Raw genomic sequence first — 23,873 nt, 5'->3', positions numbered from 1 at the left:
AGTGACGAATAGTCATCAGAAAATACTTCTCTTTGAGTCCTGACCATAATTGTAGTTTCGGCGTCCTCAATTTCTTCAGGATCAAGTTCACCCTTTTTCCTAAGTGAATATGGAACCCTAGCGTTGTTCAGAAACCTATAGATCCATGCCGACACTCTACACAATCTCTTCATTCTTGAAAATCTAGATGGCGCTAATCTCCAAGAGATTGGATCAGCTTTAGTAAACATGGCGATGTTTACTTAAGAAGGCTTCTTCAGTTCTGATGTCTCAGTATTGTCCATGTCAATGGTCTGCTTCGGCCATTCAGTTTCATCATGCGTCATAAATTCAGGTCCATTCAGCCATTTTTCTGTCAAAAGTGCTTCAGCGTCTACACCTCTACTAAGAATGTCTGCAGCATTCAGCTTGGATGGTACGTATTTCCACTGACTGATGTTTGTATGCTCCTGTATGTATCCAATCCTATTTGCTACAAATGGCTTAAAACACCGACTCTGTCTTTTGATCCACCACAGTACGTTCTGGCGGTCTGACCATAGCGTTGCACGTTGCAAAGGTAATTCTAATGCTTTTGTTATAGCCAGTAACAGTCGTACACCCAGAACTGCCGCAAGCAGCTCCAATCGAGGCATACTAACTGCCTTGAGGGGAGCAACATGGCACTTGGAAGCAACTAGATAACTCGACTTTGTGTCCTCTTCACGAGTGGTTACTAAATATACCACAGCTCCAAATGCTGCCTCTGAAGCATCTACAAATGTATGCAACTTCATCTTTGAAGTATCTAAGCTAACCTCAAGCCCCCTTGGAATTTTAACAGAACACAACTTTTCAATTTCAAGGTACCATGACCATGCTTTTTGTTCCAGATCTGGACTGAGGGTTTCATCCCAGTTAACACCGGATATCCACATTTCTTGCAGAAGAACCCTTGCCCAAATGATGAATGGACCTAAGAAACCAAGAGGATCAAACAGCTTAGCAGTTTCTTTCAAGAAGTTCCTCTTAGTCATCTTGATATCCTGCTTTAAGGACATGAAAGAAAATCTAAACTCATCTGATTCTGCATTCCACAGTAAGCCCAGTGCTTTTACAGATGGCAATTCACTCAATTGAATATTAATCTCTTTCAATCTATCCTCTTCTGGTATTTCTCGGAGAACTTGCACGGAATTGGAAACCCACTTACGAGCGTGCATACCTGCTGTACTCCACAGCTGTTGCAGCTGTTTGTAAAGCTCTATAGCTTTGCTATTTGTGTCAACGGAATCCATATTGTCATCCATATATGTTGACTTTTCCACGGTTGCTGCAGCCAATGGAAGTTCTTTCTCCATGGACTTAGCATGTTCTTGAGTGATATACTGAGCTAAAAAGGGGGAACAATTTAGTCCAAACACAACCTTTAAGAATTCAAACACATCTGGCTTTTTGTTCAGATCCATAGACCTCCAAAGAAACCTTAGATACGGACGGTCATCCTGAGCGACTTCAATTTGAAGGTACATTTCAGCAATATCGCAAATGATTGCAACAGGATGTTTGCGAACACGAAGCAAGATCTCAAATAGATCATTCTGGAGTTTTGGTCCTTGATGAATGACATCATTTAAAGATATGCCTTTATTCTTTGCAGATGCGTCAAATACGGTTCTTACCTTTGTTGTACTTCTGTCTGGTTTAATGACTGGAAAATGTGGTAAGTACCATTTACTTTGATCTATTTCTGTTTCAGGTACCTTTCTGATGTATTTTTCAGATTCTCATGACCCTCCTTCCATGGAATGCCAACCTGATATTGTCTTTTCTGTAAACAAGGGACTGTTCTACAGCCTTAACTGCATCATTCTCATCAATGCTTCTAATCGATGTCAAACCTGAAATGCTTTCAGACTCCCAAAATGAGTGAATCAAAGATTCAATATCTGTATCTGCTGTTGCTTCTTTTTCTGTATTTCTGATGAAGAAGGAACCTGCTACGTGTGTTTTGTCTGAACCTGATACAGCACCTGTCCAACCTAAAGGTGTCAACCGAGCCACAGGCTCTCCTTGAGCTCCACGGACCTCTTTAAGAGAGGAATGCAGCTCTAAATAATCCATACCTAACAGGATGTCAACTCTTGGGCGAGAACTGACCTTTGGAAATTTTATTTTCGTCAAATGTGGCCATTCCTTGGCATGTTTTCGCCAATCAATGACTTCCATTCTACCTGGTACTTTGGTAGTTGTCAAAGCTGTGATGTTCATGTCAACTGAACCATCAGTACTTTTTAAGCCGATATCAATTAGCATACTATCAAATATTTCATTTGAATGTTTGTCATTGAGGACATTGACTGACACTTGCTGTGTCTGACCTTGAACACCAAGTTCTGCTGCTACATCCTCGTTGATGTAAGTATGCGTGCTGGCATCATCCAGCAAGGCATTAACCGTCATTCTGTGCTGACCATTTTTAAGGATAACAGGAACTGTCCTAAGTGAAAGGTAATGACCTTCCTGCTTAGAAGTTGCCATGGTGATTGTTTCTGACCTACCTGCTTGTGGTGTTCTTGTTGTATGTTTCATCTCTACATTACCACTGTCGGCCCTAGCACTGCTTGTAACTTTGGTTTGATCATGAAGTAACCTGTTATGATTTGCTTTACAGCCATCAATCCCACACTTCAAAACTCTGCTACACGATCTTCCCAGATGACCGATATCAAGGCAACGAAAGCATAAATCTAACTGTTTTGCCCTTTCCCAGCGTTTAGGTAGGCCAATAGATTTAAACTCTATGCAATCTGAAATGTCATGATCTGCTTCATTACACACATGACATTGCCTTGCCCTAGTTTTATTATGTGTGGTTGCATATGTTCCTTTCTTAGAGCTATCTCTCTTGTCTGTTGTCTTTGACCTATCAGCTATTCCATGTTTTACCTCTGAAGCTATCGTTTGGAACTCTGCTTCTTGCAGAATCCATTCCGTAAGCTTCTCAACAGACTCTTGTCTTTGGTGCTCAAATTACCATCTGTGGAACTGAGTAATCATAGGCTCATTCATTTTCTTAACCAGTAGTGAATACAAACATCCACTACCAAGTTCCTCTATTTTATCAGATTCCCTCAGACTGACTACAGCTACATCAAGCATGTCCGCAAATTTGTCCATATCCTTAGCATTCCCTAATCGTATTGGCTTGAAATTGTATATTTCGTCCAATTGTAATGCTACCTGGCGTCTCTTGCCGCCATATTTTCTGTCCAATCTCTCCAAGGCTACATCATAGACCGAAGCACTGTGACCTAGCCTTGAAACTATGTGTGCTGCTTCTCCAGAAAGGTACTGCTTCAATTGCAGAAATTTATATTCATTGGTGGCTGGAGCTTTATCAACACATGCCATAAAAGCAGACTTCCAGCCTTCATATTCTCTGACGTCACCAGAAAATACTGGAATGGAAACTCTCTTCAATTGTTTCCACATGTCTTCACCTAAATTGTGTTGCCTAGATGACTTATCTGAAGTTGTATAACAACCTTTTGTATTATCTGGGACTGGTGTCCGTTTCATATCCATATTTGACCTTTGTTGAAAATGACCTAAATTGAACGTAGCATGTTTGTAACCTTGGTTACTGATTTGTCCAGTGCCATCATTGTCCAAGTCTGCATCATGCAACAAACCTTTAAAGCTATCTTGCGACCGAGTCGCATCAGCTTGACGTGACCTTAACATTTCTGACTGAATGCTTTTTGCGTCCGAACTAACATGTGATCTGTTCTTAAGAAATGCTTCAGCCATATCAAGGGCAAGTTCAATTTCATCTTCAACAGTTTCTATCTCCTTACTATTTTTCTGAACTTTCTCTAGGTCACCAACCCAGTTGTAAACTTCTAGTAATTCCACTATGAGACCTAAAGCCTTGCTTTGCAGAAAACTTACCTGATCAATTAAACTCCTAATTGTCTTACGATCTGGTGTCTCAAGTTCAACTAAATACAACAATTTGTTCTTTGATTTTGTCAAAGCTGACTTTGAAATAGTTTTCTGATGCTTAAGTTTAGCTATCTTTAGCTCAAATTCAGAATTGTTCTTCAGTCCTACGTCTGAAGAAGTATACTTTTCTATTTCCGCCTTACTCGCAGACCCTAACTACGACATACTGATTGCATGTAACAATTAGCTATACCTAATGCTAATCTAAACTAACAAAAGCCTAATACAAAACTAAAATATTCTAACCAGTGAAACCACGCTCTGTTACCAAATGTTGCGCAGTGGAACTGAATATTTGAGCGTGGTTTAACTTTTAAGATACAATCGTCTTTGTAGTTGTATATCAGTATCCGCCACTGGTATGATATCATCTTCAAATTATAAACAAAGTATGTTGTACATTTCCTCTGATAGCACCATCGTCTTCCACTAATTCCTTGATTTAACCTGAAAAAGAAGAGGACTGACAGTACATCCCTGTAGCTGCTGCTTGAGGTCAGTCTACCCATCCAGTCACGTAATTCAGGTGATCTTAGACCAGAGTGACCTCGTGACCTAGACGGGATAACACATACAATATCTTGCTTGGGATACTTTTCGGTCTCCAAGGGTATGTTTGGGTTATAAACATAACACATATATGATGAATGTATTAACATGTTTGTAATGTATACATTTACTTGTACAAATATGGTTGTGTACCTCATATAAAGTATAAATCATGGGCGGGTCCAGCCTTTTTAAAGACAGATCCAATAACAAAATCCTCTCTCAGTGGGTCAGTGAGGGAATGGGGTCTACAACATACTACATTTGATTTTCAAAAGGACCCTCTATCCACCTATGTAAATCATCAGATGCAAACCTGTGCATTGGTTATAGCTTAATATAATTTGCCTAGTGGTGGGCACCCTTAATTAACACTTGGCAGATGCTGATACGGCCTAATCCTATATATCCTTTGTTGTTATTATATCCATAATCATAAGTGCGGGTGCGGGTGAACGGTGAGGAATATCTACTCTCGACAAACATGTTATAGAAAATTTACAAATAAATAATACTGGTTAAAAAAAGAATGAAAAGCGCCAGACGATTGTAGGTGAGGTGAAATGGGGTTTAACGTCGCGTCCAAGATTATTGCACTTATATAGCGACGTGCATGTACGTGTGTGTGTTTGTGTGGCTGCTTGTACTAGTCCGGACTGATGTCGATTTATAGTGCTAGCTCACTGAGATACCATGCCGCAGTTTAACATGAATACCCCACTCAGACACAGTATTCTGACTACGAGCCGACCAGTCCTTGTTTTAGCCCCATAATACTCTCGACAAACATGTTATAGAAAATTTACAAATAAATAATACTGGTTAAAAAAAGAATGAAAAGCGCCAGACGATTGTAGGTGAGGTGAAATGGGGTTTAACGTCGCGTCCAAGATTATTGCACTTATATAGCGACGTGCATGTACGTGTGTGTGTTTGTGTGGCTGCTTGTACTAGTCCGGACTGATGCCGATTTATAGTGCTAGCTCACTGAGATACCATGCCGCAGTTTAACATGAATACCCCACTCAGACACAGTATACTGACTCCGAGCCGACCAGTCCTTGTTTTAGCCCCTTTATGCCGAGCGCCAGACAGGGTAACAACAGGTAGCAGCTTTTAACGTCTTTTTGTATGACGCGGTCGGGGATCGAACCCCGGACCTTCCGCTCTCCGGGCGGAGGCTCTACCACTAGACCACAGAGGCGGTCCCAGACGATTGTAAACACACCATGCTATATGTTGGGGAATTTGTATTTTTGTTTTGTTGCCAGGAGATCTGTTGTTCAACACTTCATTTTCTTGGAGTCTCGACTACGTCAATGGCCACAGTTATAGTTTTGTTTTTTGGTTTTTTTAAACAAGAAATAGGATCGGACAACTGTAAAAGCTTATTTAACACCTCTCCCGTACAAAATAACAATTATAAATTTGAGAGTACAATAAAAGGAAAATTTACATCTAACAGAAATTTAGCGATTATAACGAGAAAATAAACGAAGTAACGAGAAAAGATTCGAAATTTCGAGTTTTTTAAATATACTTGAAATAACGACGAAATAATCAAAATCACGAAAATTTCATCGAAGTAACGAGAAAAACTCGAAATTTCGGGAACATAAACAAACCATTGATATAATGAGAAATTTCGATTTAAAAAAATATATAAGCCATTAGGTTTTCGTATTGAGGAACTCCTGCAACAACTTGTTTAACATTAGGCTTATAGCCGTTAATTTGTATTATTGTTTTGTTGCCAGGAGATCTGTTGTTCAACACTTCATTTTGTTGGGGTCTTGACTACGTCAATGGCCACAGTTAGAGTTTATTTTTTTATATTTAAACAAGAACTAGGATGGGAGGACTGTAAAAGGTTATTTAACACCTCTCCCGTACAAAATAACAATTATAAATTTGACAGTACAATAAAAGGAAATTTACATCTAACAGAAATTTAGCGATTATAACGAGAAAATAAACGAAGTAACAAGAAAAGATTCGAAATTTCGAGTTTTTTAAATATACTTAAATATACTAAATATAACGACGAAATAATCAAAATCACGAAAATTTCATCGAAGTAACGAGAAAAACTCGAAATTTGGGGAACATAAACAAACCATTCATATAAAGAGAAATTTTGATTTAAAAAAATATATAAGCCATTAGGTTTTCGTATTGAGGAACTCCTGCAACAACTGGTTTAACATTAGGCTTATAGCCGTTAATTACAGTGTACTGTTTCCTTTTGCGTAAGTAACTTCCAAACCATGATAATAGAGAGCCCCTTATTCCACAATAGCTTAATGTATAATCCCTGAATACCAAACTCTATCGAAAGCTTCACTATCTTCTCTATATCACAAGTTGTCATTTCTGAGATTAAACTTGACTTGATATGATGTTGAATGCCCCGCTGTAAATCTAGATTGAAATGAAGTAATTGTTCTCTTTTCCAAAAAGAAATGCCTTACACGTTAAAACACACACTTCTCAAACACTTTGGACAACCAACTAGTTAGGGCTACAGGTCTATAATTTGTGCAATAATAAACATAGTCGTTTTTATGTATTGTATACTATATACTATAGCAGAAACTTTCCTGACACAAGAAAAGATTGAATCTAATGAGGACATATTAAATAAATTACACAACGATTCTGACAGCAAGACTTCTATTCATTTTACAACACGATTGCTAATAGAATGTGACCCAGATGATTTTGAAGCATCTAGTAACGAAATGATACCTCTAATTTCAATACCGCCTCGGTGGTCTAGTGGTAGAGCGTCCGCCCGGACAGCGGAAGGTCCGGGGTTCGATCTCCGGGCGCGTCTTACCAAGGGACTTAAAATATGGTACTTGTTGTTACCCTGTCTGGCGCTCGGCATTAAAGGGCTAAAACAAGAACTGGTCGGCTCGGACTGGTGTTAAACTGCGGCATGGTATCTCAATGAACTGGCACTATAAATCGGCATTAGTCCGGACTAGTACAAGCAGCCACACACACAGACACACGTGCATGCACGTCGTTTTATAAGTGCAATAATCTTGGACGCGACGTTCAACCAAATTTCACCTCATCTCACCTTCTAAGTTCAAATGTTTGCAAACTTATACGATTGAGGCAATCTCATTAGTTTTAGATGAGTAACAAACTAGTCATTTAATTTAATAGCTTTATCATTATCCATTTCATATACAACATTATTTTGTTCAGTATGTGGAAAATTTGCACCTCTCTTATTAGTTTGTTTAAGATAAGTTTTCACATTACGCCACCAGGTGTTAGCTGCCAAGTTCTGTATTAATAATATTATCTAGTTTTTCTGTTAGTATTAACTTACATTTTCGTCGTTTTTTCTGCTATTACGAAACTTGAGGTTTTTTTAAATTTAGCCCGGGTAATGTTAACAGTTGGTTTCCGGTGAATTATCTTTCTCTTACGTATCAGTTTTATTAAGAATGTTTGATTTACATAACTTCTTTAAAGTATATACTAATATTGTGGAAGATTTATCAATATCTTCATTATCTGTAATAATTTGCCGATCTACATTGTTCGTATTTTCTTTAAATAATAATATGTCTGGATTAGTATAATTATTAATAATACTAGAATGTGCTTTTCATGCTGAATTTCCTGATTATAAGATACTATTAACCGAATAGTGATCACTACAAACGATACAAAACTTAAATCTATTACTGTTGACGACATGGGTGTTACTTTAACTACTTTTTCTAAACAAGAGTCATCAGGTGATGACAGGTGCCCCCAATCTGGTACAATTCGGAATTGGTGTTTGGCTACCCATACCCCACTTTTGGTTCGTTGCCATTGGATACCATTAGTTCACTGAAAAAAAATAATAATGCTGTTTAGCATTTTTCAATATCCCAAATCATCAAAAGGCACCACTTCACCACTAGACTGATCTGTATAGCAAGTTTCATCCAGAAATAGTCAATGGTTTTGGAGTTCTGCACGGGACACGAGCACCACCCTTATTTTCAGTATAAGTCCAACTTGTCGTCATGAAAACAAAACAAGACCAAAAATTAAAATACCAATTCATCAAAAGGGACCAGTTCACTACTAAGCTGCTCTAGAAACTGTGCTAATTAAATAAATAGTGTTTTTATAAATGATCTGACCTCATACAGCTTCTAAACCAGGTAAATCCAAGTCTGCCTTGTGTTTAAGATGGAGTGTATCTTTCACATAAATGACCGCCTCCGAAGTCTAGTGGTAGAGCGGACGGTCGGGGGTTCGATCCCCGGCCGCGTCATGCCAAAGACGTTAAAAGATGGTACTTGTTGTTACCCTGTCTGGCGCTCGGCATTAAGGGGCTAATGACTCGGAGTCAGTATACTGTGTCTGTGTCTTAGTGGGATATTTATGTTAAATTGCGACACTGACTTCTATAGAGACAATCCACTTCCATAACTAGTGCTTTGACAATGATGTTTAACTTGGCTATATTAGCATATAAACAGGTGGATTCGTGTAGATGGATTATAAATATCACAATGAGGGTAGTGGCAATATATTAAAAACGGATTTAATTGGTATAAATATATATTTTGGTGACTATCTAGTTCTCTAAGATATCCCTATCTGGAAAATAAACAAACTAACACTGCTAAACCAACTACCATCAACTCGAAAATTTTCATTTGGTTAAATATCTTGGAATATATACACCACACGAAGGTAATACATTGATACCCATCCTAAAACAGCCCAATGAAGGTAAAATTGACACAAAAGTAGGCTAGTATGACATGATAATGTCGTTTTCACGCTGAAAAGTACCTTGCTTTCGATTAATGTCAGATTGCCCTTGGTGCAAGATATAAGTTAGAGTATAAAATATCAAATAAAAAGCGCTAAACACAAAAACATAATGCTCAGTGTGCTCGGTTGAAATCACAATTTCAAAATTGTAGGTGACACCTACCAACGTTCGGTATGGCATGACAGCGTTTTCCCCCTGAGTACTTGTTTGTTAAGTCCAGGAGACTAGTTTTTCACAAAAAATACACACCTCCTGGAAGGTTAATGACGTCTGCATCTGAAACGTTAGGCTATAAACTAAGTCACGCGACAAGCCTCGTCACACTCCTGTAGACAGCACATCAGAAGACAGTCTCCAAGCAGACGTACAGAAGATTAACGTGTATATAAGAGACTGGCCAACAGAGATAGGTAGGCAAGCGTTAACGTTCAGACCAACCGAGAAGACGACACTGGTCAACACAGACGGTGCAGTCTAACACGAGGTTGGCTTCTAGAAAAACAGAGTAAAGTGAGGAACAAATGAAAACGAAATAATTTCCAAGCATGAATTTTAACGAACGAAACCTGACGGTTCTTGATGTTTACCTTGGACAAGAAGAAGTTATCATTGAGGAATCCAATCACACTAGGATTCTCGTGGAAGGGTACAACTCTGAAATGACTACAACAATATCTCAAAGGCAAAGATTGCATACCACTGTCAAATCCTCTACCAGATCGAAACGTGTTCAGCGCAGATCTAAACATACAACCAGTAGCGGGACAGAAATACATCGTCTTTTTATGGAAAGATGTGAAAAAGGTTCACCAAAAGACTGTGAGTATTCAACAGATTCAAAGGTCTATGATTTAACTACCGAGGCTTCCAAGGTCCCACTTCTACCATGTATATCAGAAAACAACAAATGTACCTCACGGCGAAAACAACCTTCAGGGATTTCGAAAAAGACAAGTTCGGATTGCTACATGTCAGATTATTCTTCACCGCGTCGTGGCAAACAGCTTTCTGTGCATTGGGCAGATCACAGTGATTCCGACTTAGAAAATGTGCACTACATTGAACCTATTCACAGGCATCCGAGGCGAAGGTCTTCAAATCTGTTTATCCCAGTGATGCCGAGACTGAGGAAAAGGCAACCGGCTTCTTATTTGCCTTTTGTGGCAGATGACATTTAAGATGCAGTTTCATTGTGGCATTGCTTTGAACATTAAATGCGACTGAAGGTTGTTTAGACATGTTCTGATTTGTACATATACAACCAGTTGTGGATCTCTTCTTGTTATACTTCCAGGTGTATGACTGAATAGAATGTACGGAAGGTTGTAGTTTAATACAACAGAAAATCAATTGTATCGGTAAGTTAGAGAAATTGCCATTGTTTTTAACATTTGCTTTTGTTTTGAATGAAATGTACTTTGATTTGTCATCTCAAGAATTAAAATCCATTATGAATCATAGAAATGACTTTTCTTCTATCTTGCAATTTTCTGCCAAACACAGCTGGTTAGCTGGCTTCAGGGAGATATAGTTAAGTTAACTGACTTAATTTCTTAAACATTTTATTGGTATGCTTGATGGTCAAGCACACCTTCATAAGTGGAATCTTCAAGCGGATCCCTGACAGACCAACAAACTGGTGATTGATGTTGGCATAATAATCGTGTTGATGATAGAATGTTGAAAAAAAAAGATGTTTGATTTCAACATATTTTATTTTTTTGCTTAAGAAGGTTGTTGGTTATTTTATCCAAGTGATGCTCTTATCCTTCGGAGACTATGTCCGGGTGGGTATTTGACCTATGGGGCTACGAGATCTGATCTTTAATAAATGGAACTGACAAAGGAACCTGGCTTACTATGGTCAAAGGTTAATGCATTCCTTAGATCGAGATCCTCTTCTCCGGGTATCAAACGCTGGTAATTTGGTTTTCTGCGTGGTGTGAAAGCTTTAAGTGTCTTCGATCATCAGGAATTTCATGGCAAGAAATGTATAGTAATGATGGATGCAATCAAAATGTCACCATTCAGAGAACAGCATGAAATCATAGAATTAAAAAAAACTTCTTCAAATGACAGTGCCATACGTCCTCCGGTCATCGGCTTTCCCCTCAATGTGTGTTGAGAATGTGGACATTTTGGGGCTCCTGACGAACCAAGATGACATCTGCGCATTTTGGTTAATATGGAACATGCACGTCGCTATATAAGTGCAATAATCTTGGACGCTATATGGATTCGTCCATGCCTTTCCGACCCGTGAAGATCCGGGATAGAATAGGTCTTCAGCAACCTATTCTTGCCGTAAAAGGCGATTATGCTTGTCGTAAGAGGCGACTAACAGGATCGGGTCGTCAGGCTCGCTGCCTTGGTTAATGCATGTCAGCGCATCCCAATTGCGTGGATCAATGCTGATAATGTTAATGAATGGATTGTCTGGTCCAGACTCGATTATTTACAGACCGCCGGTGGGAAATTGGTGGAATATTGCTGAGCGCGGCGTTAAACAACAAACAAACAAAACAACAATTCCATAGGCATAGGTTGCTTGGGATCGGTTTCCTTACCCTGAATGCCCCGAGGTCCTTCTGTTAGAGGTCTAGAGGAGACGACTGGTAGGGGAGAGCAATTGGTTGCACCAGTAGGACACGTGGTGTTATAGGATACTGAGTACCGTATTCGACGTAATAGGCGCCCAGGGCGTTCTCAAAATTAGAAATAGGGGTCTCTTATTAGAATATTATTTTGGTGGAAAAAAAAACAGAGTTGAAAGATCAATTTCGAGGATTATGCTGACAGCCTCAACTGTTTATATACAACAGATATATTTAATAGAATTTAATTGCCCATAATTAAGAGTGCATATAACCCACGAGTTCGTATTATACACGAATAGATAAGTCTTGTGTACATTGATCAATCGGAAGGGGTGGTAATTGGGATTGTTCACTTGTCAATAAATTAACAAATATCGCCGTGGGCGCTTATTACGTCGAATACGGTATTTAAGAGTTTGTAGAAGAGTGATTTGGTTCAGGTTCAGGTTCAGGTTTGGGGATAAATAAAAGGTTTGCCTCTTGAACTGTGCTGGTAGAGGTGAAAATATAATTTTATTCTGTGTTAATATCAAACACTGCTTTAATGATGTATGGCCCAGTCAACTCACAAGACACTTCCCGCACAAACGGGGGCACGGGTGGCCCAGTCGTCTAAGGCGCCGCGATTCGCTGTGCAGAGTTGCGTCCCTTGGGCACGCCAGAAACCTATGATTGTGGGTTCGAATCCCGGTTCGCCCCGATTATGTTTCTAGGTTTGTCAGCACCGTACCTGTGCTCGTGAGTTTCACCGAAGTGGTAAACGTCTGAGACCTGCATCACTTCGGGCTTTCCTCCCACATTTAGCTAACACGCCGTGATATAACTGGAATACTGTTAAAAGCGGTGTTAAACCCAACCCACTCACTTTAGAATATATAAATATCAAATTCAGATCATTAATAATTTCTTATTCGTTTTAATATCCCTAACACTGCTTTGATGCTATATTGATTTACAAAACAGACCATACATACTTCATATCATAATATTTTCACTGAACATCGAACCGCATTCATTGCTTTACGTGCTGGTTGCTGTGATACTTTAACAAGCTACTGGTAAAGCTAACATATACTCAATGTATTCAATCTATACCCATCACACCTGGAATATAATAGACTATGCCATCCAGGTATATTTACCAGGGTCAACAGTCAGGTCAAGGTTATTTTCTTCTCTCTGCTCACCAGTAGGAAGAGGAAATCCATTACGAAACTCTTTAACTACAATTTTAACTGAGATAGATTTGTATTCCAGTTGAATTGTAGTCCATACTTTATCAAACATAGGCAACTGTATCAATGTTTTGCATTCGATACATACCTTTAAAAATGTACTTTACAGTGACATGATTAGCAGAGGACTCTGACAAACGAAGCTTATGTCTTGTTAGGAACTCAGGTCTTGGTAGTAGATGACTCGTAATAATACTAAATCGGGATAGATCTAAAGATACATTTGCGAGAACAAGGAATTTGTTCTATTGCTTTTACAACAGTTTCTTTATCCCGATAAACTACTGTCAGGTGCCCTCTATCCGTTTTGGAGAACTCCTAGAAACAGCCGATCCACCGATAGCTCATGTGTGTGTGTGTGTGTGTGTGTGTGTGTGTGTGTGTGTGTGTGTGTGTGTGTGTGTGTGTGTGTGTGTGTGTGTGTGTGTGTGTGTGTGTGTGTGTGTGAGAGAGTGTGTGTGAGAGAGAGTGTGTGTGTGAGAGAGAGAGAGAGTGTGTGTGTGTGTGTGTGTAGGGAGAGAGGGGTGTATCGGTGGACGTTTGGAAAAAAATATTAACGTAAAAACATAATTGCCCTCATTCTTTACCAATATATACTGAAAAGCGAATACCATACATGTTGGTTAAAATAGGACGACTTACTGATATTCAAGAGATATTAGATCAGTTAAATGCAAAAAGGAACATACTGGTATGTTGTGTGAACAGATGCTCATGAACGCATCACATGTGACGTCATAGATCCATGACTCGGGATGCACCATTTGTCTCGTGCAGAATTAGGGTGTAAATTTAAATCACGCGCAACATATCGTGATAAGAATGAAGACACTCTGTGGTAACACTTGACTGATGGTTAGCATTGTCATTCATTTGTCCACATTGGAAACATCTCTTCTTAACGTACATGCTTCTCTATATGTTTCTATAGTTCGCCTTTCCTTTGGCGATGAGTGTATTTGTGGCTGGATATGCTAGGTGTCCTCAACAGAAATGTGTTGTGAACAATCACAGATTATAGCTGCGTATTTTGAAGAAGAAACCGAAAACGTATATCCTCTATCTTACAAAAATCCAAGTTGATTTGTTCATATAAAAGCTGCCTAAGACGTCCTGCATATTAAGAAAAATGAAATTGTGGAAATATAAAAACATGAAAAACAGAAACATGGAATTGCAATGAAATGAGAGCCCCGAGTTTGATTCGGATGCGGGCTGCTAATATCATTTAAACTTCACGCTCCATACAAGACCTCTGCGCGAACCCTACCTTTGCCTGACATTGAAGCAATGTGTGGAGCAGTTAATACAAGGCTATGACGCATACGTCTCCACACGCGGGTTACAATGAGGCAAGAAGGCCGCCATGCGACGAAATGGCGTAATCCAATCAGAATGCGCGTCAGGACATGTTTGTTTGTTTTTTGCTTAACGCCACACACAACAAAATTCAAGCTATATAACGGCGGTCTGTAAACAATCGCTCTGGAACAGATAATCCAGCATCGATCCACGCAACTGGGATACGATGACATGCATCAACCAAATCAGCGAGCCTGACCGACCGATCCCTTTAGTCTCCTCTTACCATAACCATAATAAATATCAAATTAAGGGTACCGATAATATATTTAAAACGGATTTAATTGGTTTTAATATATATTTCGGAGTTTATCTGGTTCTCTAAGATATCCCTAAACACACACACACACACACACACACACACACACACACACACACACACACACACACACACACACACACACACACACACACACACACACACACACACACACACACACACACAAACACACACACACACATACACACACACACACATACACACACACAGAGATTTGGGCAAGTTTTTAATGCTTTTAACATATATTTTGAACTAAATCTAACTTTTATCATGCACCGAAGGGCATCCGGACCACTTGTAGTATGTTTGATGTCTGTATGTTTGTAACTATGGTCACTAAGAAATGCCCCATGGATGGGTCAAGGAATTAATGAATGTGTTACTTTTATTTGTCCTGTGGGATGAAGGGGGCGTACAAAGATGTAAAATCAAATGTTTTGACACAATTAATTGCCCTTGGTTCTTTTCTGAGATTGTTGCCAAACCAAGCACAACCTTTGAAATTTTTTTTAAAATCTGATGCCTTATATTAATTCCGCTTGTCTCAAATACTTTCTGTGGATATATATCGAAAGATCGGGAAGTCCTTCCTTTATTGTATTAAGGATTATGGTTAATCTTTGAGACAGGGTTTTGGAGGTACATGTGATGGAACCAGCAATATAGCAATATAGCAATATTATGATGATTTGAAATCTTGTACAGGTTTTAGAGTCAAGTCAAGTCACGATGATAGTACTATAGTATATTGTATTATTTTATAGTATTATTTGGTATGTCGCTTGTACCAAGTTTTTTCATGCGTCTTTGGTACCAATTTGACATTATTCTTTTTATTTCAGAATCATGGACATGGAGGGAATTGATTAGTCATGTGAGTCATTTTACAGGTTGTCCATTAGCTTCAAGCATCCACGTCAAAAGGAAACGATTTAATGTGTGAATCATGTCGAAGGACGAAATAATCTAAATGTGGCCCCTCACACGGTGTGAAAGGAATTCACTGAAATGAGTATATCAATCACGAAAAGGCTTCCAGTTTTTCCTATAAGGACAGCATATATATCCTAAAAATAATTGGCTGATGGGCAGTATTAAAGGCAGGACCAAAGTATAAATGAGATGTTGTCAAGCTTTAACTTACAAGACAGGCTGCTTATCAAATAACCTAACAACTAAACCAACTACCATCATCTCGTACATTTCTATTTTGTTACATATCTCGGAATACGAAGGTAATACATTGATACCAATCCTAAAACAGCCCAATAAAGCTACAATTGACACAAAAGTACGCTGGTATGAAATAATATTGCGTTTTCACGCTGAAAAATACCTTGCTTTCGACTAGCCTGGATGCCCTTTGGTGCAAGATATAAGTTAGGGTTAGTTCAAAATATCAATTAAAAGCGCTAAAAACTTGCCGAAATAATGTTCAATGTGCTCGGTTGAAATCACAATTTCAAAACTGTAGTTGTTACCTACCAACGTTTGGTTTGGCATGGACAGTGTGTATCCCCTGTGTACTTGTTTTTTGAAGTCGAGGAGACATGTTGTTGATTCGACGAATTATTTCGATTTTTTTAAACGAAAAGAAAGCTATCGTAAAACGATCAGCATTAAATACGGACTTACATTGTTAATGAAAACTTAATGTAATAAATAGTACAGCTTTTAAATTACATAAATGGGTGACGTACATATATTCAGGTTTATCGAACAACATCATTTGTTGGGTTTTCATTTGCCTGCCATCACAATCTTACGGCAAGTGAACATCGAAAACATGCCACGACTGACGGAAGCCCAACGCAACAACACCATCGGCCAACTGCAAACAGGAGAATCATCTTCAGCTGTTGGCAGCTTTTTCCAAGCAACACCAAGCACCATTACTAGACGGTGGAACCATTATCAGGCACACGTGACAACACTTGACCTTCCGTGAAAGAGCCACAACGGCCACCTCTTCAAATACGGGAGTACCAAGATTGCACGGGATATCAGCCCTGACTGCGTGGAGCCGTTTACGCGCTGAAGGTATTCACCCAAGACGATCAGTTTATGGAGTCATTTTGACTGACCTGCATCGTAAGCTGGTGTCATGGTCACAGAATATTGCCACTACTGCGATGGAGACAAGTTCGGTTGAGTGACGAGTCACATTTTATGCTTCACCGTGCGTATGGTAGACGTCATGTTACAGGCTTTGCGGGGAAACTTCACGAAATCGCGTACAGGAAGTGGAAAAATTTGGTGGCGGTGATGATGTGGGAAGCCATCTCCTACACTGGTAGAACAGACTTGGTGCAAGTTCTGGGGAATTTAACGGCACAACTTTACACGGATGTGATTCTTCGGCCGCACGTCCTTCCCATTATGCAACAAGCGAACGTCCGAACTCATACGTCAAAACTGACAATAGCCTTTTTCTGGAATCACAACATCAAGGTCCTGCTATGGCCCTCCAGGTCTCGAGATTTAAACCCACTCGAACATTTTTGGATGCATTTGATCAACGACAGCGAGCCCGTCAGTAACAACCATAGAACCTCGATTTGGCACAGGCACTGCAGGCAGGGTGGTTAGAAATGCCCCAGGCCACAATTGGGCACCTGGTTGCTTCCATGGGACGACGATGCCGGAAAGTTTTAGACAACTTGAAAATCTACTATTCCATGTGTACCATATGGAACCTGGGTCAATGACAATGATATGTGTCAAATTTGAATAATCAATTATCATCTTTTGATTATTTAAATGATATATAAACTACAAATCTAAAATCACAGTTGCGTTTCTTTTTTGCAGAGTATATAGAAGGACCGTTGTCATGGTGTGCGCGCCTGCATCTGACAACGAAGCGATGAACCTCGTTACATTCCTCCATTAAAGCAGGTGACAGCACTTCGGAACGGACAGCACATGATAGCAGAGGACAGTCTCCAAACAGAAGTACATCAGGCAACCATTAAGAGACTGGCTCAGCAGACGACAATATTCAAATAAAGACAAGATAGAGAAGCATTAGCTTTCAGACTGACCCAGCAGACGACACATTTCCTAACAAGATTTAAAGACGTAAAGACGTCTGCATCTGAAACGTGATGATATAAATTTAGCCATGCGACAAGCCTCGTCACATTCCTGTAAACAGTACATCAGAAGACAGTCTCCGAGCAGACGTACAGAAGATTAACGTGTATATAAGAGACTGGCCAACAGTCGATGATATCCAAACCGAGATAGGTAGGCAAGCGTTAACGTTCAGACCAACCGAGCAGACGACACTGGTCAACACAGACGGTGCAGTCTAACAGGGGGTTAAAAGACGTTAAAAGATGGTCCTTGTTCTTACCCTGTCTGGCGCTTGGCATTAAGGGGCTAATGACTCGGAGTCAGTAATACTGTGTCTGTGTCTTAGTGGGATATTTATGTAAAATTGCGACACTGACATCTATAGAGACAATCCACTTCCATAACTAGTGCTTTGACAATGAGGTTTAACTTTGCTATATTAGCATATAAACAGGTGGATTCGTGTAGATGGATTATAAATATCACAATGAGGGTAGTGGCAATATATTCAAAACGGATTTAATTGGTAAAAGTATATATTTTGGTGACTATCTAGTTCTCTAAGATATCCCTATCTGGAAAATAAACAAACTAACAGTGCTAAACCAACAACCATCAACTTTAAAATTTTCCATTGGTTAAATATCTTGGAATATATACACCACACGAAGGTAATACATTGATACCAATCCTAAAACAGCCCAATGAAGGTAAAATTGACACAAAAGTAGGCTAGTATGACATGATAATGTCGTTTTCACGCTGAAAAGTACCTTGCTTTCGATTAATGTCAGATTGCCCTTGGTGCAAGATATAAGTTAGAGTTAGTTTAAAATATCAAATAAAAAGCGCTAAACACAAAAACATAATGATCAGTGTGCTCGGTTGAAATCACAATTTCAAAAATATAGGTGACACCTACCAACGTTCGGTATGGCATGACAGCGTTTTTCCCCTGAGTACTTGTTTGTTAAGTCCAGGAGACGTGTTTTTCACAAAAACTCACACCTCCTGGAAGGATAATGACGTCTGCATCTGAAACGTTATGCTATAAACTAAGCCACGCGACAAGCCTCGTCACACTCCTGTAGACAGCACATCAGAAGACAGTCTCCAAGCAGACGTACAGAAGATTAACGTGTATATAAGAGACTGGCCAACAGAGATAGGTAGGCAAGCGTTAACGTTCAGACCAACCGAGAAGACGACACTGGTCAACACAGACGGTGCAGTCTAACACGAGGTTGGCTTCTAGAAAAACAGAGTAAAGTGAGGAACAAATGAAAACGAAATTATTTCCAAGCATGAATTTTAACGAACGAAACCTGACGGTTCTTGATGTTTACCTTGGACAAGAAGAAGTTATCATTGAGGAATCCAATCACACTAGGATTCTCGTGGAAGGGTACAACTCTGAAATGACTACAACAATATCTCAAAGGCAAAGATTGCATACCACTGTCAAACCCTCTACCAGATCGAAACGTGTTCAGCGCAGATCTAAACATACAACCAGTAGCGGGACAGAAATACATCGTCTTTTTATGGAAAGATGTGAAAAAGGTTCACCAAAAGACTGTGAGTATTCAACAGATTCAAAGATCTATGATGTAACTACCGAGGCTTCCAAGGTCCCACTTCTACCATGTATATCAGAAAACAACAAATGTACCTCACGGCGAAAACAACCTTCAGGGATTTCGAAAAAGACAAGTTCGGATTGCTACATGTCAGATTATTCTTCACCGCGTCGTGGCAAACAGCTTTCTGTGCATTGGGCAGATCACAGTGATTCCGACTTAGAAAATGTGCACTACATTGAACCTATTCACAGGCATCCGAGGCGAAGGTCTTCAAATCTGTTTATCCCAGTGATGCCGAGACTGAGGAAAAGGCAACCGGCTTCTTATTTGCCTTTTGTGGCAGATGACATTTAAGATGCAGTTTCATTGTGGCATTGCTTTGAACATTAAATGCGACTGAAGGTTGTTTAGACATGTTCTGATTTGTACATATACAACCAGTTGTGGAACTCTTCTTGTTATACTTCCAGGTGTATGACTGAATAGAATGTACGGAAGGTTGTAGTTTAATACAACACAAAATCAATTGTATAGATAAGTTAGAGAAATTGCCATTGTTTTTAACATTTGCTTTTGTTTTGAATGAAATGTACTTTGATTTGTCATCTCAAGAATTAAAATCCATTATGAATCATAGAAATGACTTTTCTTCTATCTTGCAATTTTCTGCCAAACACAGCTGGTTAGCTGGCTTCAGGGAGATATAGTTAAGTTAACTAAACATTTTATTGGTATGCTTGATGGTCAAGCACACCTTCATCAGTGGAATCTTCAAGCGGATCCCTGACAGACCAACAAACTGGTGATTGATGTTGGCATAATAATCGTGTTGATGATAGAATGTTGAAAAAAAAAGATGTTTGATTTCAACATATTTTATTTTTTTGCTTAAGAAGGTTGTTGGTTATTTTATCCAAGTGATGCTCTTATCCTTCGGAGACTATGTCCGGGTGGGTATTTGACCTATGGGGCTACGAGATCTGATCTTTAATAAATGGAACTGACAAAGGAACCTGGCTTACTATGGTCAAAGGTTAATGCATTCCTTAGATCGAGATCCTCTTCTCCGGGTATCACACGCTGGTAATTTGGTTTTCTGCGTGGTGTGAAAGCTTTAAGTGTCTTCGATCATCAGGAATTTCATGGCAAGAAATGTATAGTAATGATGGATGCAATCAAAATGTCACCATTCAGAGAACAGCATGAAATCATAGAATTAAAAAAAACTTCTTCAAATGACAGTGCCATACGTCCTCCGGTCATCGGCTTTCCCCTCAATGTGTGTTGAGAATGTGGACATTTTGGGGCTCCTGACGAACCAAGATGACATCTGCGCATTTTGGTTAATATGGAACATGCACGTCGCTATATAAGTGCAATAATCTTGGACGCGACGTTAAAACCCATTTCACCTCACCACCTTTGATCTATATGGATTCGTCCATGCCTTTCCGACCCGTGAAGATCCGGGATAGAATAGGTCTTCAGCAACCTATTCTTGCCGTAAAAGGCGATTATGCTTGTCGTAAGAGGCGACTAACAGGATCGGGTCGTCAGGCTCGCTGCCTTGGTTAATGCATGTCAGCGCATCCCAATTGCGTGGATCAATGCTGATAATGTTAATGAATGGATTGTCTGGTCCAGACTCGATTATTTACAGACCGCCGGTGGGAAATTGGTGGAATATTGCTGAGCGCGGCGTTAAACAACAAACAAACAAAACAACAATTCCATAGGCATAGGTTGCTTGGGATCGGTTTCCTTACCCTGAATGCCCCGAGGTCCTTCTGTTAGAGGTCTAGAGGAGACGACTGGTAGGGGAGGGCAATTGGTTGCACCAGTAGGACACGTGGTGTTATAGGATACTGAGTACCGTATTCGACGTAATAGGCGCCCAGGGCGTTCTCAAAATTAGAAATAGGGGTCTCTTATTAGAATATTATTTTGGTGGAAAAAAACAGAGTTGAAAGATCAATTTCGAGGATTATGCTGACAGCCTCAACTGTTTATATACAACAGATATATTTAATAGAATTTAATTGCCCATAATTAAGAGTGCATATAACCCACGAGTTCGTATTATACACGAATAGATAAGTCTTGTGTACATTGATCAATCGGAAGGGGTGGTAATTGGGATTGTTCACTTGTCAATAAATTAACAAATATCGCCGTGGGCGCTTATTACGTCGAATACGGTATTTAAGAGTTTGTAGAAGAGGGATTTGGTTCAGGTTCAGGTTCAGGTTTGGGGATAAATAAAAGGTTTGCCTCTTGAACTGTGCTGGTAGAGGTGAAAATATAATTTTATTCTGTGTTAATATCAAACACTGCTTTAATGATGTATGGCCCAGTCAACTCACAAGACACTTCCCGCACAAACGGGGGCACGGGTGGCCCAGTCGTCTAAGGCGCCGCGATTCGCTGTGCAGAGTTGCCTTGGGCACGCCAGAAACCTATGATTGTGGGTTCGAATCCCGGTTCGCCCCGATTATGTTTCTAGGTTTGTCAGCACCGTACCTGTGCTCGTGAGTTTCACCGAAGTGGTAAACGTCTGAGACCTGCATCACTTCGGGCTTTCCTCCCACATTTAGCTAACACGCCGTGATATAACTGGAATACTGTTAAAAGCGGTGTTAAACCCAACCCACTCACTTTAGAATATATAAATATCAAATTCAGATCATTAATAATTTCTTATTCGTTTTAATATCCCTAACACTGCTTTGATGATATATTGATTTACAAAACAGACCATACATACTTCAATAAATATTTCAAAGTATGAAAATTCAAAAATTCAATTGTACCTTTTAGAAGTTTGATTTACTATTTTCTTTGTCAGAAAGTGGGATGGTGGAAATGTTTTCATTTTCACAAAAAAAACTGTCACCAGTTGCCAGGGTTACAGTCAGTATGACAGAATGTTAACAGATAAGATAGACAGACAGATAGATCGATGTTATGTAGGAGAATGTTCACTAAAACCATGGCAACAAACAAATGATAAAATATTATTCTGAAAATAGAACTTTGTTGTCACAGTTTGCACCACACCCTTTTTAACAAGAGTGTTCTGAGAGCACAACATCCCCCGCATTTTTAACGCGTATATATTTTCTTTGTATTTTATGAAATAACAACAGTAGATGGCACTGCATTTGAACCAAATTGTGCAGAACATTTTGTTGGGAGTAATCCAGTCTGAATGCTAATGCCATAAGGATGTAGCTCTCCCCACAAAAGCCTTATACAAGGAAACTAACTATAGTTAGATATTGTGACATTTTCACAACAGAGACTAAATGACAATGTTTTCTAATGGTTGTTACCCAGGCAAAGTTGTACCTGTATCAGTTGACAAAATGAGGATCATAAACCAGGGTAGTAACTCTGTTAAAATAAATCAAATCTATAGCAACTGCGATATGTGTATAAATAACACATGTTGTGTGTAGAGCGGCATGTGTTTAGAGCGTCTCTGATATTCCCTGAAAAATGTAGGAGTTGACATCACAAAAACAGTACCCTCTCTCACAGTTATGCAAATTAAACATGTGCACATCTTAACTGTAGGAGTTGATTTCACAAGCTTAGTACTTACCTTCTCTCACAATTAGGCAAATGAAATTCCGTGAAACAGGGGTAGTAACTCTGTCAAAATTTGTCGAAATGAAACGGGACTGCGATATGCGTATCATCAACATGTCAACATCTTGTGTGTAGAGTCAGGGATATTCTCTGGAAACTGTAGTGAGTGAGTGAGTTTAGTTTTACGCCGCTTTTAGCAATATTGGTGTCACGGTGGGGGACACCAGAAATGGGCTTCACACATTGTACCCATGTCGGGAATTGAACCCGGGTCTTCGGCGTGACGAGCGAAAGCTTTAACCAGTTGGCTACCCGACCGCCCCCTCTGGAAACTGTAGGAGGAGTTGATTTCACAAGCTTAGGACCCTCTGTGGGTCGGACAGACAGACAGACAGACAGACGGACGGACTGCGCCACGACATAATCCCCCTTCGGCCATTCTAGCCCGGCGGGGGATAATAATACTGGAAGGTTTTAAAAACTAGCCCCCAATCTCTATTTGTTGTAAATAAATGCTTGTAAATTAAAATTCTCTGCAATTTGAAAAAAAAGTTTCATTGAGAAGTTAAAGAAGCTGTTCCTTACAAAAACTGGAAATATGTCACTTGTCCATGGATACCCCCTAACTATATTCTTTACATGATATCTTAGGTTTTGTGAACAAAAAACCCTAAAATTTTCGGTTCCTCTTCTCAAAGAAAGACTTGTATATTTTTAATAAAAGCTGCAAAAAACATATTTATAATCATAATAAATTTCTTCTGAAAGCAAAGTCCATTCAAACTATTTAGTAAAGATGTGTTTATGAAT

General features: G+C 39.4%; 1 protein-coding gene across 1 annotated transcript; it reads right to left on the bottom strand.

Moving 5' to 3' along the window:
* Positions 1-242: 242 nt before the first annotated feature.
* Positions 243-2,442, bottom strand: LOC125377683. The gene is made up of 2 exons (XM_048391594.1): positions 2,361-2,442; positions 243-1,372 (listed from the first exon to the last, which is right to left on the bottom strand). The coding sequence occupies exons 1-2, from the start codon at positions 2,440-2,442 to the stop codon at positions 243-245; spliced, it is 1,212 nt and encodes a 403-aa protein (XP_048247551.1).
* Between the last annotated feature and the right edge of the window lie 21,431 nt (positions 2,443-23,873).

Source organism: Haliotis rufescens, unplaced genomic scaffold, assembly GCF_023055435.1.
Source record: "Haliotis rufescens isolate VD_foot unplaced genomic scaffold, xgHalRufe1.0.p SCAF_92, whole genome shotgun sequence".
Taxonomy (NCBI): domain Eukaryota; kingdom Metazoa; phylum Mollusca; class Gastropoda; order Lepetellida; family Haliotidae; genus Haliotis; species Haliotis rufescens.
The sequence above is the reverse complement of the archived record's forward strand: the minus strand, read 5'-3'. Positions and strand labels throughout refer to the sequence as shown.

What these genes read in the sequence shown, in the direction of transcription:
- LOC125377683 (XM_048391594.1), bottom strand. Translation starts at nt 2,442, where the DNA reads ATGACGGTTAATGCCTTGCTGGATGATGCCAGCACGCATACTTACATC. An exon ending in AGCAGAACTTGGTGTTCAAG is followed by an intron (nt 1,373 to 2,360) that starts GTCAGACACAGC and finishes CCCCCTTTTTAG; the next exon opens with CTCAGTATATCACTCAAGAA.